The sequence below is a fragment of the Condylura cristata genome, unplaced genomic scaffold (genome assembly GCF_000260355.1).
Source record: "Condylura cristata isolate star-nosed mole 26May11 unplaced genomic scaffold, ConCri1.0 scaffold00010, whole genome shotgun sequence".
NCBI classification, from domain to species: domain Eukaryota; kingdom Metazoa; phylum Chordata; class Mammalia; order Eulipotyphla; family Talpidae; genus Condylura; species Condylura cristata.
The window spans coordinates 48,239,463-48,255,089 of NW_004567111.1; the positions used below are offsets into that span (position 1 = coordinate 48,239,463).

At 35.6% G+C, this 15,627-nt stretch overlaps 1 protein-coding gene across 2 annotated transcripts in view; it reads right to left on the reverse strand.

The window, feature by feature from the left end:
• Nucleotides 1-391: 391 nt before the first annotated feature.
• Nucleotides 392-15,627, reverse strand: part of TRPC4 (transient receptor potential cation channel, subfamily C, member 4) — a 188,157-nt gene continuing 172,921 nt past the window's right edge. Inside the window, exons 9-11 of one of the 2 annotated variants that reach the window (XM_012723340.1) lie at nucleotides 3,817-3,858; nucleotides 3,603-3,692; nucleotides 392-2,136 (exon numbers count right to left, since the gene is read on the reverse strand). In XM_012723340.1, the coding sequence (XP_012578794.1) occupies nucleotides 1,414-2,136; nucleotides 3,603-3,692; nucleotides 3,817-3,858 (855 nt within the window). In that variant the 3' untranslated portion in view covers nucleotides 392-1,413. The remainder of the gene's footprint in view (nucleotides 2,137-3,602; nucleotides 3,693-3,816; nucleotides 3,859-15,627) is intronic. The other variant, XM_004680219.2, reaches the window with a different exon arrangement.

The window sequence follows — 15,627 nt, forward strand, 5'->3', positions numbered from 1 at the left end:
TTGTTATTGCTGTTATTTCTTAGTTTTGATGAGTAGTGTGACCAGAAACTGGGTTTTCTAAAACTTTGCATTCCGGTCAATTGCTAAATAATATCATTTCCCTAGTTTCTAGTCCATGGAGGTAATATTTAAAGTAAAACAAACTCAGAGATCTTTTAACTTGTTGACTTGATATGAATGATAAGTGCATATGGTGAGGAAACTTCTATTTATTTCCATGGAGGCTTAAAGGAACACAAGCTACATAATTTAAAATTGAAAAAGTTTCCTTTTAGTAGTTGAGCAAATAAGAGTAATAAGCTACATTATCTTGAAAATAATAGAAAAACAATTAAGAATTCAGCCCCTCTGAAAAAATGTTATTATTAAAATTATGATTTTTGAGTGACTAAAATTTTAAGGAAATATATTCCAATCAGTGTAGAAAAGAAACTACTAGGGTTTTGAATGTCTTTTCAAATGACAACAATATTGCATTAATTGAGAATAGAATTGAACTTTGCTTAGATTTAGATTGTTAGAATGAATTCATTATCATCTTGATATTATACATATGTAATTATCTGCTTTGTCTAGGTGCTTAAACTATAACAATTTGTTATTATGTTCTAGCACTGAGAACTTTACCATATTTTTAAATGCAGTGATTCATAAAGTTTCATATTTGCCCTCATTAGCAGTTCTACCAGAAAAGGGTAATTAAAAAAAAAAACAAAAAACTTTGAAATACAGCTTACTTTTCTGCAGAATATTGTTTAAATTCATCAGTCATCAAAATTCATTAAAACAAACATTTCTTTTACATCCTGAAAAAGTGGGAAACCTGAAATCCTACCAAACCTACCTGACTTTCATTGTAAGAGAGTTTGACTCTGTGAATATGACTCTGAAAGGCCTGCTTGCTTTAATTGTGTGCTCTAATTATATATATATTCTTAAGCAATAATTTATTAATGTCTGTGTTACCAAGCTAAACTGTAGAGCCAGGTGAGAAGTCCTTGATGAACAACCATCTCTAGAGAGACATTAATATTTCAGCTACATCTTTTTTGCATATAAAAATATCTATTATAGGAGTCAACTGCCACATGAAATAAATTGCATCTGTTTTAATTGAAAAAGAGAGCTACAAATTTCCTGTGGGTTATTGCAACAGTACAAGAATACAAGGTGCATTTATTTATTAACAAAAAAAATTGTAAAACAAATTGGTACAGCAAAAGCAGGCTACAAAATAGTTTTTGATAGCCTTCACCTTATTTTAATGTTACAGATTAATATGCCACGGTTGATAAACGCTATAAAGTGTAAGTAGCATTTGCTAATTGACTTTTTAAACCCATCCCTCCCACCTCAACGCAGAGCACTATGGAAAATATGTATATGTATGATAAACACTTCCTCCTTCAAGTATCACAGTCTTGTGGTCACATAATCTTCGTGGGTGACTGTGTCTGTGAGGCTTAAATCATAGTCTATACTAGAGTCCTCTTCCTTTGCGTGTTTGTCCTTTGGTATTATAGGAACAGTGTCCTCCACCACCACCTTCTCTGATGTGAACGAACACACTCTCTTGCTTACCTGCAGTGCCAGGGTGTCCGTATTCCTTTCTCGATGGTCTATTAACACACACTGTTCACTGAGACCCGGGATGCTCAAGTCACCCCGTGAAGCTAATCCTCGAGATTCCAGTTGAGTATTTCTCTCCAGGGGTCCTTCAGCCCGCTGACGAGCAACCTCTTCTGAAACAGAGAAGATTTGGTTTGCGTTTTGCTCGGCGGCGTTTTGTTTCGATCGTCTATGAAATAACCCAAAGTTTTTTATGTCAGTCACAAAATTCACTTTTCTCTGCTTCTCCCTCAGGGGTTCTTGCACCACCAAGGCAGACCCATTGCTTATGTTGTGTCTTTCGGAGGCAATCGCTGCTGATCGCGGGTGAATCAGAGTGGTTAAATCAAAAAGGCTAAAGTTCTTTTTCTTGTCCTTGCTACTACCTTCATTGTCACTCTTTTCGTCTGAGTCTGCAGAATTAGAAGATTCCTTCGTGCCATGCGCTGACTGTATTGTAGACAGTTTGCTTCCTCGCAGTAAGCCCAGAACTTCAAAGCGGAAACTAGAGATGTCTTGCTTTAGTTCCTACGTGACATGCAAAACGGTGAAGTTAGTTTGTGAGTTAAATAAACATTAGACAGTGTCATCTGCTTGGTCCATGTAGGGTCTGTGTATTTTCCCTCATTTGAAAGAGCTAGGATTCCATTCTGGCTTGGTTCTAGAAAGAATTGTCAGTTCTCTTTCGTGTTGGTTTTTTGTGTGTATTAGTTTCCTTTTTGGATTTTTGTAGTAACAAGGAACTTCTTAATGTTGATGCAAAAAGAGCAGAAAAAAAAAAAAAGAAAGAAAATTCTTCCTCCACCACTGTGTAGTTCCAGTATAAAGGATTATAAAGGATTTTATTTTTGACTATGGTTTCAAATACGTCCTCTCCAAAATACATGCTGCTAGTCAACACACATTCTACCAGGAATGTATTTTCTTAAAGAAAATTTTGTGTTGGCACATTATGCTGTGAAAAGGCTTATATGAAACAAATAAGTGCAGTCCAGTTTTGGGGAAGTTGGTTGTGAAAGTTGTTATTTTCAAATACTTACTACCTTGGAGTTGATCTTACCCCACTAGCTGGATCACCATTAAATCCTGCAAAATGCTTCAGACCAGGTGGCATTCCTTAGATTCATCCTTTTTATCTTTTTGGTAATGGAATTCTTAGCCCTAGCCTGATGGTGGACATTATGGCGGCCTCTTCCAAACACCCTGACTCAAAGAGCGCCATGAATTACTTCACTTGAAACATTTTGGATCCTAGCCAATTGTCCACTGTGCTTTAAGATTTGTAATTTATCTATTTTCTTACCTAAGTGGCTGCTTCTCTCTCTCTCTCTCTCTTTCTCTCTCTCTCTCTCTTTTTTTTTTGTCAAATTTGCAGGTTTTCTGTTAACGATCTCCTATTTTTTTGTTTGTTTGTTCGTTTATTTGTTCTTGCCTATAGATCTTACTGACTTTAATCCTTCCTCCCAAATAGCCTAAAAACCTCATGGAGCATAACAGAGGTATTTTATAGGTGTGTTATGAGAATATGTAATCACCTAATTCTTCTAATAGGAAAAAAAAAAGTACTCCAGGAGATAGATTAAGTTTTTAAGTTTGTAAATTGCAGTAAGCTCAACTTAACATTTTTGCTACCCAAACCCCTGAGCACATAGATTTTTGTTATTGTTAACATATTGGTTACTAAATATTTCAGGTTTAGAGAGCAGGCTGAAGTTTTGAAAGCTGGGATCAGGAAGTCAGAATGCCACAAAACACCAGGATTTTCTCTGCCTCCAATTTAAGTCCTCTTGACATTTTATATTGTGTTTGAAAACAGTGCATTCTGAGAACAAAGTTCACTTTTTTTGAGTAGGGATAACACAATGGTACTTTAATTTAAAAATCAGAAGCCACATAAGCTTGAAATACACTGCTGAATTTCCAGATTTAAAGCTACAGTCTGGTTTCATGTTCTGCAGACTCTGACTCTGAGTGATAAACATGAAAATTGTTACCTTAAAGTTCTCCTCTGTCAACCCTTCTTCAGTTTTGGCATCTCTGATCATTGCAGCAACGTATCGCTTCACCAGGTTCCTCATAACTTCCTGAGGCATTTTAAAACAACAAAATTGATATTCATTGTATTAATATGATTTCTTCCTGACTCAGTTCTGAAGAGGGAACTCTATTTTAATGCACATATCAAGACATTATACAAAAATAACTTACTTGATATTGATGATGTCTTCTCAAATTATCAGCAGCTCGCCTCTGGAAAGGAAAGAGATATTTACTTCAGTTATATTGATATATTAAGATGTTGGAAAATAGTTCATTATTCTTTTTTTTTATTACAAAGTTTATTTTTACATCATTTTGCACATTTTTTTTTCTATCTCGATTGTAATCCCCGCAGGTTTCCCATCACCAAATCACCCCTGTGCCACCACCATAGTCCCGTGCATTTCCCTCCCTGCCCCCCCCCATTTTTGATCCCATTCCCCACTCCACCCCCACAGAATGTCTCTGGTATATGGTTGTTCATTATTCTTGTTATTTTCTCGCCTGGTCCATTATACTCCTGTTATGAGTGAAACCATCCAGTATTTTTCTTTCTCTTTCTGGCTTATCTCACTAAGCATGATCTTTTCCAGCTCCATCCAAGTTGCTGCAAAAGACATGTGTTTCTCTTTTTTGGTTGCTGAGTAATATTCCATTGTATATATGTACCACATCTTTTTTATCCAGTCATCTACTTTTGGGCATTTGGGCTGCTTCCATGTTTTTCCAATTGTAAATAAAGCAGCAATAAACAGCAATCATTATTCTTTTAATGAAGAATTTTTTCCCTCATTTACTCAAGGTGGGAATTTTACTAGACAATGGACAATAGCTAGAGCATATTTCACATGAATAGGAAGACTGAGTGAACCAAAAGAAAGAAGTACAGATATAGCCTGTTTGGCATTTAATATATAGATTAAGTTTACAATGTTGGGAATAATGTTCTCATAATATAAGATGAAGGAGAATTAACTTTTCATAGTTGAGACATACCCTAAATCTCTTAAATTAATGGTAAGAGGAATATATGGACTATAGCAAGAAAAAAAATCACAGTAATGAGTAAAATTTTGCTAGAATAAAAATTAGCAGTATAACAAAAAACAAATATCAATATAGCAAGGAGAATCATTTTGCTTTTATTTATTTTATTAAATTTCATTTGTTTATTAGACAATAAACTTCCCAAGGCTAATTTCACTCAGAACTATTTTGAGGGAATGGCTTTTTTAACTAGATAGTTGTATTTAAGAAACAATGAAGTAAAATATTCTGTTTAGACATAGAGTTCATTGATTTTTTTTTTTAAGATTTATTTATTTGTACATACAGAACTGGGTACAGGCCAGAGGCTCAGGGGCGGTGAGAGACTTCACCAGAGACAGAGTGGGGAGCAGAACAGGCAGACTGATGAAGTGCACTGCTGAGGGGAGCAGCAGGAGGGTCAGGAGAGGTCTGCCACACCATGTGGTCACCTCCAGGGCAGGCGGGAATCGAACTCATGCGGAAGTGGCTTTAGCTTCTCAGTGCAGTGCTTTAACCCGCTGCACCACCAGGGAGGGCAGATTTATTTTTTAAAAGATTTATTTATTTATTTACTTATTTATTTATTTATTTATGCTTACAGAACTAGGGTATAGGCCAGACATGTGGTGGGTGAGAGGATTCATCAGAGACAGAGTGGGGAGCAGAACAGGCATATTGAAAAAGTACACTGCTGAGGGTAGCTGCAGGCTGGTCAGGAGAGGTCTGCCATACCATGTGGGTCAGCTCTCTGGCGGGGATTGAGCTGGTGCTGCAGTGGTTTGGAGTGCTTCATAATGTGTTGCTTTAACCCGCTGCACCACGAGGGAGGGCCCTGATTTATTCTTTTAAGTAAATATGAGCCCAGTTATCCTTTTGAAAGATCAGAATTTCTTGGGAACAGAACAAGGGTTAGCACAGTGCACTGATTTTGGAGTTTCAAATGGAGAGAGAAAGAGGATGCATTGTCGGAAAAAGTCCATTGTATGTTGAGTTAAATAATAAATGGCTCTAAAATTATGTATTTGCAGATTTTATAAAAATTCTAAAGATACTAGTAAAAACTAAAATCCATGTGTTTGCATGTTCTATGAATATTGATTTTTAAGAAAACATCAAAATAAACAAAAATACTTCTATAGTAAAGAGATTAAATGAGTAAACTTTGAGACAGCAAAAGAAATAACATATGCTGGGTTTAAATAAGGCTTTTGAATTTTGAAGTTCCTTACTAAGTACACAATCATAGACTGGTAAAATGGAAGTTTGAAGAGTGGTGCATATATATATCAATCTTTTCAAAATGATATTTGAAAAAGTCAAGTGATTCAAGAGAGACTCTTTTTCCTCTTCAGGGGAATAGAGAGAGAGAGGGAGAGCATTTTTGCTAGATATGATTTGGAATTTTTTTGGATTTTTAGTGATGGGCACAATGAGACAGTGTTGATTTCCCAAAGGTAATAGTTATTTTGATTATAAATCATTGTTACATGAAGCTTGATAAACAATTTCTAATGTTTATGGAATTAACTAAAAGGGAAATTTAAAACTTAATCCAAATTAGAGCATCCCCAAAATACATATATCATGGGAAATTTATGACTGTGCCACCAGATGGAGGTGTACTCTTTTAAGATGGACACAGTGAGATGGAGAGGCTGAAATTTAAGACATTAGGCATTTCTAGAGAGCACTCTCCAGTGGTGCAGGGGTTAAAGTCTCAGTGCTCTCAAGCTATGAGCAGAAGAGCTTGATAAGGGAGCTGACCCACATGGTGAGGCAGACCTCTCCTGTCATGCCTTCTGCTCCCTTCAGCAGTGTATTTCAGTCGATCTGCCTACTCTGCTCCCTGCCCTGTCTCTGGTGAATCCTCTTACCCTCTGCCCTCTAGCCTACACCCCAATTATTTAAAAACAAACAAACAAACAAACAAAACAACAACAACAAAAACTACTAGAAGGAAAAAAAGCCTTCAAAAGCTTCTTAAATTGACTTACACAAATACTAAAGTAAGCAGTATACCAACTTCTTTACCACTTTCACTAGAAATATTGTACAGGAGATGAGTTTCTATAATTAAGAAAATAGATACTGAACCTAATAAAGAATTTAATCTGTATACTTTTTGTTATTTTGAGGTATGATAACATTTCTTTGATGTTTTAGTCTTCGAAAGAGCATACACACCTTCTTTCCTTGAACATAACCTTACATACAAATTTTACAACTTTGATAAAAATTTTTTAAAAGATCAAAGCTCATATTTTAAAAATAATTTCATGTGTATTCAGTATTTTTTTTTCAAAATATTCGGCAGAAAAAAACAATGTATTTACTATGACAACTTTTAGGAGTTAGTCACTATCCATACCCCAGGTTTAAGTTAATTTAGTTAATACTGATTGCCAATCAATTCTTCTCCAAATCTACATAATAATACCACAAAACTACTTTGAGTCTTATGTGATTGTAACAGTCAGTTGAGTTGGAAATCCTAGGAGAGTAAAAATGGATGAAGTTAACTGCTCTCTGGATATTAAAAACATGAATGCAAAAGTTCTCCAAATAAAGACCACTTAATTACACAGCTCAGCTTCATGTCTATTTAATCTCTTCTTCTGCGGGCCATACCACAGAATTGTTTCCTGTCTTATTGACTATTATGATTATTCCTCCCTATTTCTACTTTCTGTTTTACTGGAAGGTTGTGTGGTGTGGTGTGCATCTATCATGAGGCTACCAAGTATTTTACTCCCCTAAAAATTCTTTGCTCTCTGCCTATTAATCCTCACTACTTCCCTTGCCCTCTGCCTTCACTTCTTGAAATCACTGATCTTTTCACAGTTTCCATAATTTTCCATTTTCAGAATTCCACATAGTTGGAATCACATAGTCTGTAGCTTTTTCAGTTTTGTTTCTTTCGTTTAGGATATTTAAGATTCCTTCACTTCTCTTATTTCTTTTGATCACAGAGTAATATTCCATTGTGTGAATGTAATACTTTGTTTTGTTTCATGCATTCATCTATTGAAGGACATCGTAGTTGCTTCCAAGTTTTGTCAATCATGAATAAATCTTCTATAAACATCCTTTTCAGAATTTTGAGTAGACATAAGTTTCAGTTTCCTCATGTACATACATACCAAGAGGTGTGATTATTGGATTGGATGGCAGAAGTAAGTTTAGTTTTGTAAGAAACCATCAAACTTTTTAAAGTGATTATACAATTTTTACATTCCCACCACCAATAAAGGAGTGTTCCTATTGGTCCACACCTTTGTAAGCATTTGGTGTGTTAGTGTTTTGGTTTTTGGCCAGTCTAAGAGGTATCTAGTGTTCATATTAATCTTTTCGGCAGTGAGGGGGGGGATCCAAAAAGTTTTATAAACCTCTCTGTACAATACTAGATTTTGTCTATGATCTCTCTGAATTTTCCTGAGCATTTTTACATTATGCCCTTTAGATTATAGAATTTAAGTACATTTATTAAGTGACTACATGTTCTTAGCTATGGTATATGATAAACCAGAATTGAATAAAATTTACTTTTGCCCTTAAATGACTTGCAGCTTACTATGTGAAGTTCCAAGAATACAAGTGGCACTAGATGAAGACAAAATGCAAAAGAGAATGTTATTTTGAATCAGGAATGGTGAAGTTATCACTGAGGTATGGGAGTAACCAGCAGCAACCTTCAGAGAGGGAGCCATTTTTCACGCAAAGATACCCAGTATTCTAGAACATTGATATACAGTGAGTAAATAAGCTGATGCTAAAGGGTCAGAGACCTTAGTTGACATCAGGATAGTTGTAATGTCCTCTGAGCAGTAATGTATGCATTCAGTCACTCTGGAAAGTTAATATGGATGTTTTAGGTAGAATCTTAGAGGGCACATAATTTAGTGGCCTGTAAGCAGATGGGGTTTTGACTGGTTGAATGATGGGTTGAAATTTACTGTTTGAGATAGTCACCTGGAAGCAGCATTGGGGAGGTTAGTGCAGTGTGAGATAATCAGGATATGAAGGTGGCAGTTGGGATGCTATTACTAGTATGTAACTGAAAGCAGAGTACATAGATCTAAAATGGGAGTGGTGTGACTGGGGAAGAGGGGGAACTAAGGGTTATAAGGATAAAGAATGTTTAAGGAGAACTGAAGTTAAGGAGTCTTGACAGCTGGGATGGGTACATGATGACCGAAATCTCCTAGCTGGCTGCTGAGATGTGGGTTCTGCTAAAGAAGAAATTATAATAAAGATTTTCATTTTGGAGATGCTGACCTAGGACATTAAAAATAAAATACCATGCTGTATTTTAAAACTGTGGGGGAAGGTGAGGCCTAAAACTAATGATCTGAGGGTGGTACATATAGATGCAATAGTGGATCTGATCACAAATCCACATTCCTTGGCATTAGAAAAGACAAAATTCCATGAATAATAGTCATTGATAAATCATTTCTGTATCTTTTAGATAAAAGTGAACAAAATGACCCTCTTTCTTAATTTGCTTTTTTTAGGCTAACATTAAAATTAATTTTCTAACTTCCCAGCAAGTACCAAAGCTCAAAGAAAATCAGACTGTTTTAAATTTCATACATGCCAGTTGACCTATAGACCTTAAGGACAGACATAGTATCAATGGAGTCAGTGAGATAGCTCAGTCTCATGGACTCATTTATAAGAAGGAAATCCATGCTGACAAAGTTGAGTGGCTAAAATCAACAGTGCCAATTCTAGAATTCAAGCCTTGAGTTGACTATTTACTCCTTGCTTTTTCTATCAAATGGACACAAAAGACATCTGAAAATAACTACTATAGATTCTGTGCCCCCAACACAACTTAATTTGAAAATCAGCATCCTTGTCATACTAGATCCACATTTAAATAAAAAAATAAGTACTAAATGCATGGTTTATGATGTGCCATTTCTTAAGGCTGCCATACAAACTACCACAGGCTGGATGGCTTAAAACAATGATTAGGGGCATGTTTTCTCTGAGATTCACTGCTCACCTAGAGTCACTGCTCACCTCTCCCTAGCTTCTGGTGGTGGCTGTCAATATTTGGTGTTCCTTGGCTTGCAAGTGCATAATTCCAATCTCTGCCTCTGTTTTCATGTGGTATTCTCCCTGTGTCTCTGTGACTCCAAATGGTCATACTCTTATTAGGACTGTGCTCCAGTATGATCTCATCATAACTAATTTCATAAGCAAAGACGGTATGTCTAAATAAGGTCACATTCTTAGGTCCTATGAATTAGGACTTCAAATGTCATTTTTGGAAGGAGATGCCATTCAATTCATATTATATGTCCTCTTTGCAATAAGCTATAATGACAGATGTTGACAAATAGTAACATTAAATGTTTATTATTATTTATTTTATTTTTAGAACTGTCAAAAACATTCAGAATGTTTGCAACCTTCATCTGAGCATCTAAGGGGTTTACATTATATTACATATAATACATTATTTTATAATTACCAGTAGAAATGACCAGTCACAGAACTGATTTTTTATAAAAGCAACATAATAAAGGACACTTCATTAAAGAAAAATAACTACATGACCAAGGAATATTAAATTTCTTTCAACTCTTCCACATTTTAAGCTTCTTTGGATAAAGTTATCAGTGATGGCCAGGATTCTCCAGCTTTATTAAAAAGTAATTAAGCTGGTGTACTTATAGCATGGTAGACCTAGCTAAAAAGCAAAGAATTTCTCTGAGTTCATATTTACAAATTTTACTGAGAAATCTGTGGATTTGCATTTTGTAGTTTTTTTTTAATTAGACATATATTCTTTATGATTAAGATAGAAAAACAGTGGGTCACATGACCAATTAAGACCACCCCCCTTCCTTAACTCAGTGTGTAGGAATATTTGGGAATAAATGCATTTCAAGTTGGTGGTTTTATTTGTAAAATTTACCATAAGTCTTGCAATAAGTGTTCCCAGGCTAGGGTTTTTCAAGGAGGTGCCCCGGGCATAGTGGGGCGCCACACAGAGTAACTCTCAGGTTGCTGATTCCTCCTGATTTGGTAGGACAAGACAATGGCAGTATTTGGACCACCGAAATAATGATAGAGGAAAAGACCAACTAGGGAGAAAGCTCTGTTGATGTGAGGTAGCTCAGCATTTCAATAGAAGTGTCAAGTTTCTTCAGAGCAGAGAAAATTTTGCAGCTATGTAAGGACTCTAGGGAATCAACTGTGACATCTTCTCTTAATCTCAAATTCTGTCTGGGTCCACTATGTGGAATGTCAGGCTTACTGTGTTTGCTGGCTCCCTGCAGTCAATTGTCAGTGCTGTTTTTTCTCATTTCCACTCTGGTTCAAGTCTATAACTGATTTTAAGCCCATGAATTATGCCTTTTACTCTTTGCCTTGCTGAGTGAATCCCTTAAGGGATGCAGCTTGCTGTGTTCTGCTCTTTAATAAAAGAAAAGCAAAAAGGCAAGGGGCCATTTCAGAATGAGATCCTTTTTTTTTTAATTTTTTTATAACAGTTTATTTTTACATCATTTTGTACATTTTTTTTCCATCAGAATGGAAAAAAAAATTACACTTGGGCTCATTTACAGGTGGATTTATATGTTGTTCTCTATAAATACTCTTTCTAGTAATAGAAAGTAAGTGATATAAAATGCTTGAATATCACCTTGTCATATAAACTATTCAAGGGGGAAATTCCCCCACCTTTCTGAGGTTCTTCTCGGGCTAGTGAAGAAAACAAATTGACATCAGGCAGATTAACAGAAGGAATAGACCAATTTATTTACATACATATGGAGAATATATATGCCAAAAATTCTATAATAAATAACAGATTAAAGTTTATATACTGAGTCAAGAAATAGGAAGATGTGACTTTATGTTTACTCTGCAAATAAAGATGGGTTTTTTTAGAGAAGACATTTACTTCTATAGCTAATCTTTTAATCTTTTAATCTTCATTCTTGTAGACAATGATGGTAATATATTTTCAAAGTCCATAGGGATTTGCTGGACCTTAGCTATAGATCTCAAAGTGACATGTATTGAAGACGGTCAGAATATACTTCTCCAAAACATGCCTCTTTGGCACAAAGATTTTTTTATTATTATTATAGTTTATTTTTACATCATTTTGTGCCTTTTCCATCTCAGTTGTAATAGTCTTCCCATCACAATTCACCCATGTGCCATCACCATAGTCCCATGCACTCCCCATACCCCTTTTTGATCCCACTCCCCACTCCACCCCTATAAAAGTATCTGGCATATAGTTGTACACTGTTATTATTATTATTATTTTTTCTCCCTGGTCCTTTATGCTCCTGCTATGAGTGAAATCATCTGGTGTTTATTTCTTTCTGGCTTATTTAACTAAGTATGATCCCTTCCAGCTCCATCCATGTTGCTGCAAAAGACATGTGTTTATCTTTTTTGATTACTGAGTAATATTCCATTGTATATGAGCCACATCTTTTTAATCCATTCATCTAGTTTTGGGCATTTAGGTTGATTCCATGTCTTTCCTATTGTAAATAAAGCAGCAGTAAACATGCGAGGCATAAAGATAATTTTAAGCTAGTTATGTGTAAGAAATAGCAGATATAAGAAAAGCTCTGAAAACAAGTAGATGCTAACCTTTAGTAAAATATTTCCATTTATGAATGACATTCCATTTGTCAAAGTATCTCTTTCCCTAAAACACGACATGAAAGATGACAAAATTCTCTAGAAACTCTTATCAGGGCTGTTGCTTGGGTGTTTTCCTGGGTGTCTCCATGTGTATAGGAGGTACAAATGTTATTAAGTTAATGTTTGTTTTTCTTCTGCTAACCTATCTTTATTCTAGCTAAAGTTACAAACAAAATACATATTAAAAAATATAAGCTTTTGATAATTCTAGTCACACCAGATCTTATCAACCAGTGTTTCAACACTAAGGAGGATATTTGCAGATTAAGAAAAAAAAAAAATTGACAAGCATAATACCAAAAACCAAAAGCCACAGCACATTTCATATTTTCATATTTTCAACAGGCAATCCCTCTAGCGAAATTTCTGAGATTTTTCAAAGACAGGCAATTTCTCACTAATGGGTTTACTCTTGATGATAATGGATTTTCAATAAAACATTTCTGCTTCATTTCTGTGTCCCTATAAAGCAGTCCAAATGAAAGTTGCATTTACTTGAAACTCAATCATCCATAAAAAAATACAAAGTAAAAAACAAAAATGAGTTAATGAGTTTTCAATATTACCCAGAAACCATAAATAGCAAGAGTACCAATAATGGACTCCTAGAGACTGGCCAACCTTTGGGCTTTCCAAAGTGGTAACCTTTAGGGCTTTCCCTGACCACGGCAGAGTGAATGAACACCTGTGTCACTTTCAGGCATCTGGTGAGTCACAATGAGGAAGGTTAGAGAAAATGCCTCCCAGGCTGTATACACTACCTACAGCTTAGATTTCATTTCCTACCTCAAAAATTGTGGCATGAATATAAGCACATTGAGATGAAAGCAGAAGTTAAGCAAACCTGTGAAACAAAGGTTTTGGGAAGAAATCTAAGAAGCAGGTGAAAACACTGATAGGATCTGCAAAATCTGTTGAGAAAATTCAAAAGATGAGCACTCAACATGGAAAATATGGTTGCATATTTGGCCAGACTTTGCAGGGAAATAAGGGCTGACAATGGAAAGCGCATTGGAGTGGGAAACAAAAGACCAAGATTTCCCCCCACCCCAAGTTCTGACACTCGGGGACCCTGAAATATTGGGCAAGGTAAGGAAGTTTTGAAGGTCCTTTTTATGCATAATGCAGTATTCTAAACCTTGATTTTACAAAGTCACTGTCTTTGCAAATAGTGCCACATTTTTAATTAATGGGTTTGTGTAGATCTCCTTTTCTTCATATATCTACACAGTGAAATATCAAGAGGATTAATCAAATTAACAGAAATCAAAGATTTGGAGTACAACAATATCAGTCTTTCTAAAGTCACTGATAAAAATCTATAAATTAGTGTGCAGACTGCAGGGTTAGGCTTTATCATAATCTGACTGGTTTATCGCATCAGTTAAAATTGTGACCAATTTTAACCTTCCAAGGTCATGGAGTTAACAACTTTTACAAAGTAATTTAACTGCCTTTCCTAACCTCTTTGCTGTTTGCTATATTCTTTTGCCACTCAACTTTTCCTTAGAGTTAGAATTGATACTAATATGATAAGAAAATCAATGCCACTTTTAGTAGAGAAAAGTCTGGTTTGCAGCGGATAAAAATATCTGGTGGGTGATGAACTTAATGAATGGAAAGGATCATTTAGAGTATAAGTAGCAGTCATACACTATATTAAATTAATTTTAAAAGTTAAAAATTGTATTAAATATTAATATTACTTTCTGAGTCTAATATAAAAGCATTTTAGAATACCATCAAAGCAATTTCTCTTAGAAAGTCGAAGTGACTAGTGAATGTTAGGGTCTTAATTCTGAAAACATTGTTATGAGATTGGATTGTTTGGAACAATCCAAAACCATAAAATACACACAAGAAAGCATAGACAAAATATTCTAAAAAATAGATTTCAGGTTGTCTTTGGGGATTCAACCCCTACTGCAAAGGGAAAAAAAAGCAAAAACAAACAAATGTGACTGCACCACACCAAGAAGCTTCTGCACAGTGAATGAAACTATTATTGAATTTTAAAGAGACCCTACTAAATGGAAGAAAGTAGCTGAACACCAAACATCTGACAAGGGTCCATGATTTACAAAGAATTCATACAACTCAGCAACAACAACAAAAGACAGAAGAGCTGAATAAGCACCTTTCCACAGAAGACATATAGACGGTCAATGGAAAAAAAATTACTTATCAGGGAATTACAAAGTCAAAATCATAGTGAGATACTAGCTCACACCTGTGATAATGACACATATGAAAAAAAACAAAAAAGTCCAGAAACAACTGTTGGCTGAGAATGTAGGGAAAAAAAGAAAACCTTATTGTTTGTGGGAATGTAGACAGATTTCAGTCTCTGTGGTGAGCAATATGGAGGTTTCTCAAAGCTTTAAAAACATATGTACCGGCCCTCCCTGGTGGCGCAGTGGGTTAAAGCACTGCACTAAGAAGCTTAAGCCACTTCGGCATGAGTTCAATTCCCGCCTGCCCCGGAGGAGATCCACATGGCAAGGCAGACCTCTCCTGACCTGCCCGCTGCTCTCTTTAGCATTGTACTTCGTTGATCTGCCTGTTCTGCTCCCCACTCTGTCTCTGGTGAACCCTCTCACCCTCTGCATCTCTGGCCTGTACCCCAGTTCTATATGAATAAATAAATAAATCTTTAAAAAAATATATATGTACCATACGATTCCACTTCTAGATATTTCCTGAACAATGCAAAGCCACTAATTCAAAGTGATACATAATAGTGTTCATTGAAGCATTATTTACAATAACCAAGATATGTAAACAACCCCAGTGCCAATGACAGATAAGTGGACTAATAAGATGTGGTATTAAAACCCAGTGAAATCTAGCAAGCTATAAAAAAGGATTATCTCTAGCCATCATGACAATATGGTTGACAGTGGAGGGGATTAGGTTGAATATATAAGATAGAAGGAGAAAGCCAAATACAAGATGGTTTCACTCATATGTGGACTATAGAAAAGCAATACAAAGTGTCAACAAAACCAATCCAAAAGCAAATTATAGAAATGTGAATGTAAAAAATAAGAATACTTAAGGGGGCAGGGAAAATGGAGATCAAAGTGCGGCTGGGCCCAATGGAATATGGTGCAGTGATAGTGGGTGTGGTGTGGTCGTATACATAAGAAGGGATGAGAACCTGTACCTTTATTTTTTTTTCTGCTACTTTTCCTTTCCTTCTGACACATTTCACTGAGTATAATCCCTTCTAGTTCCATCCATGTTGCTGTGAATGGTATCTTTTTT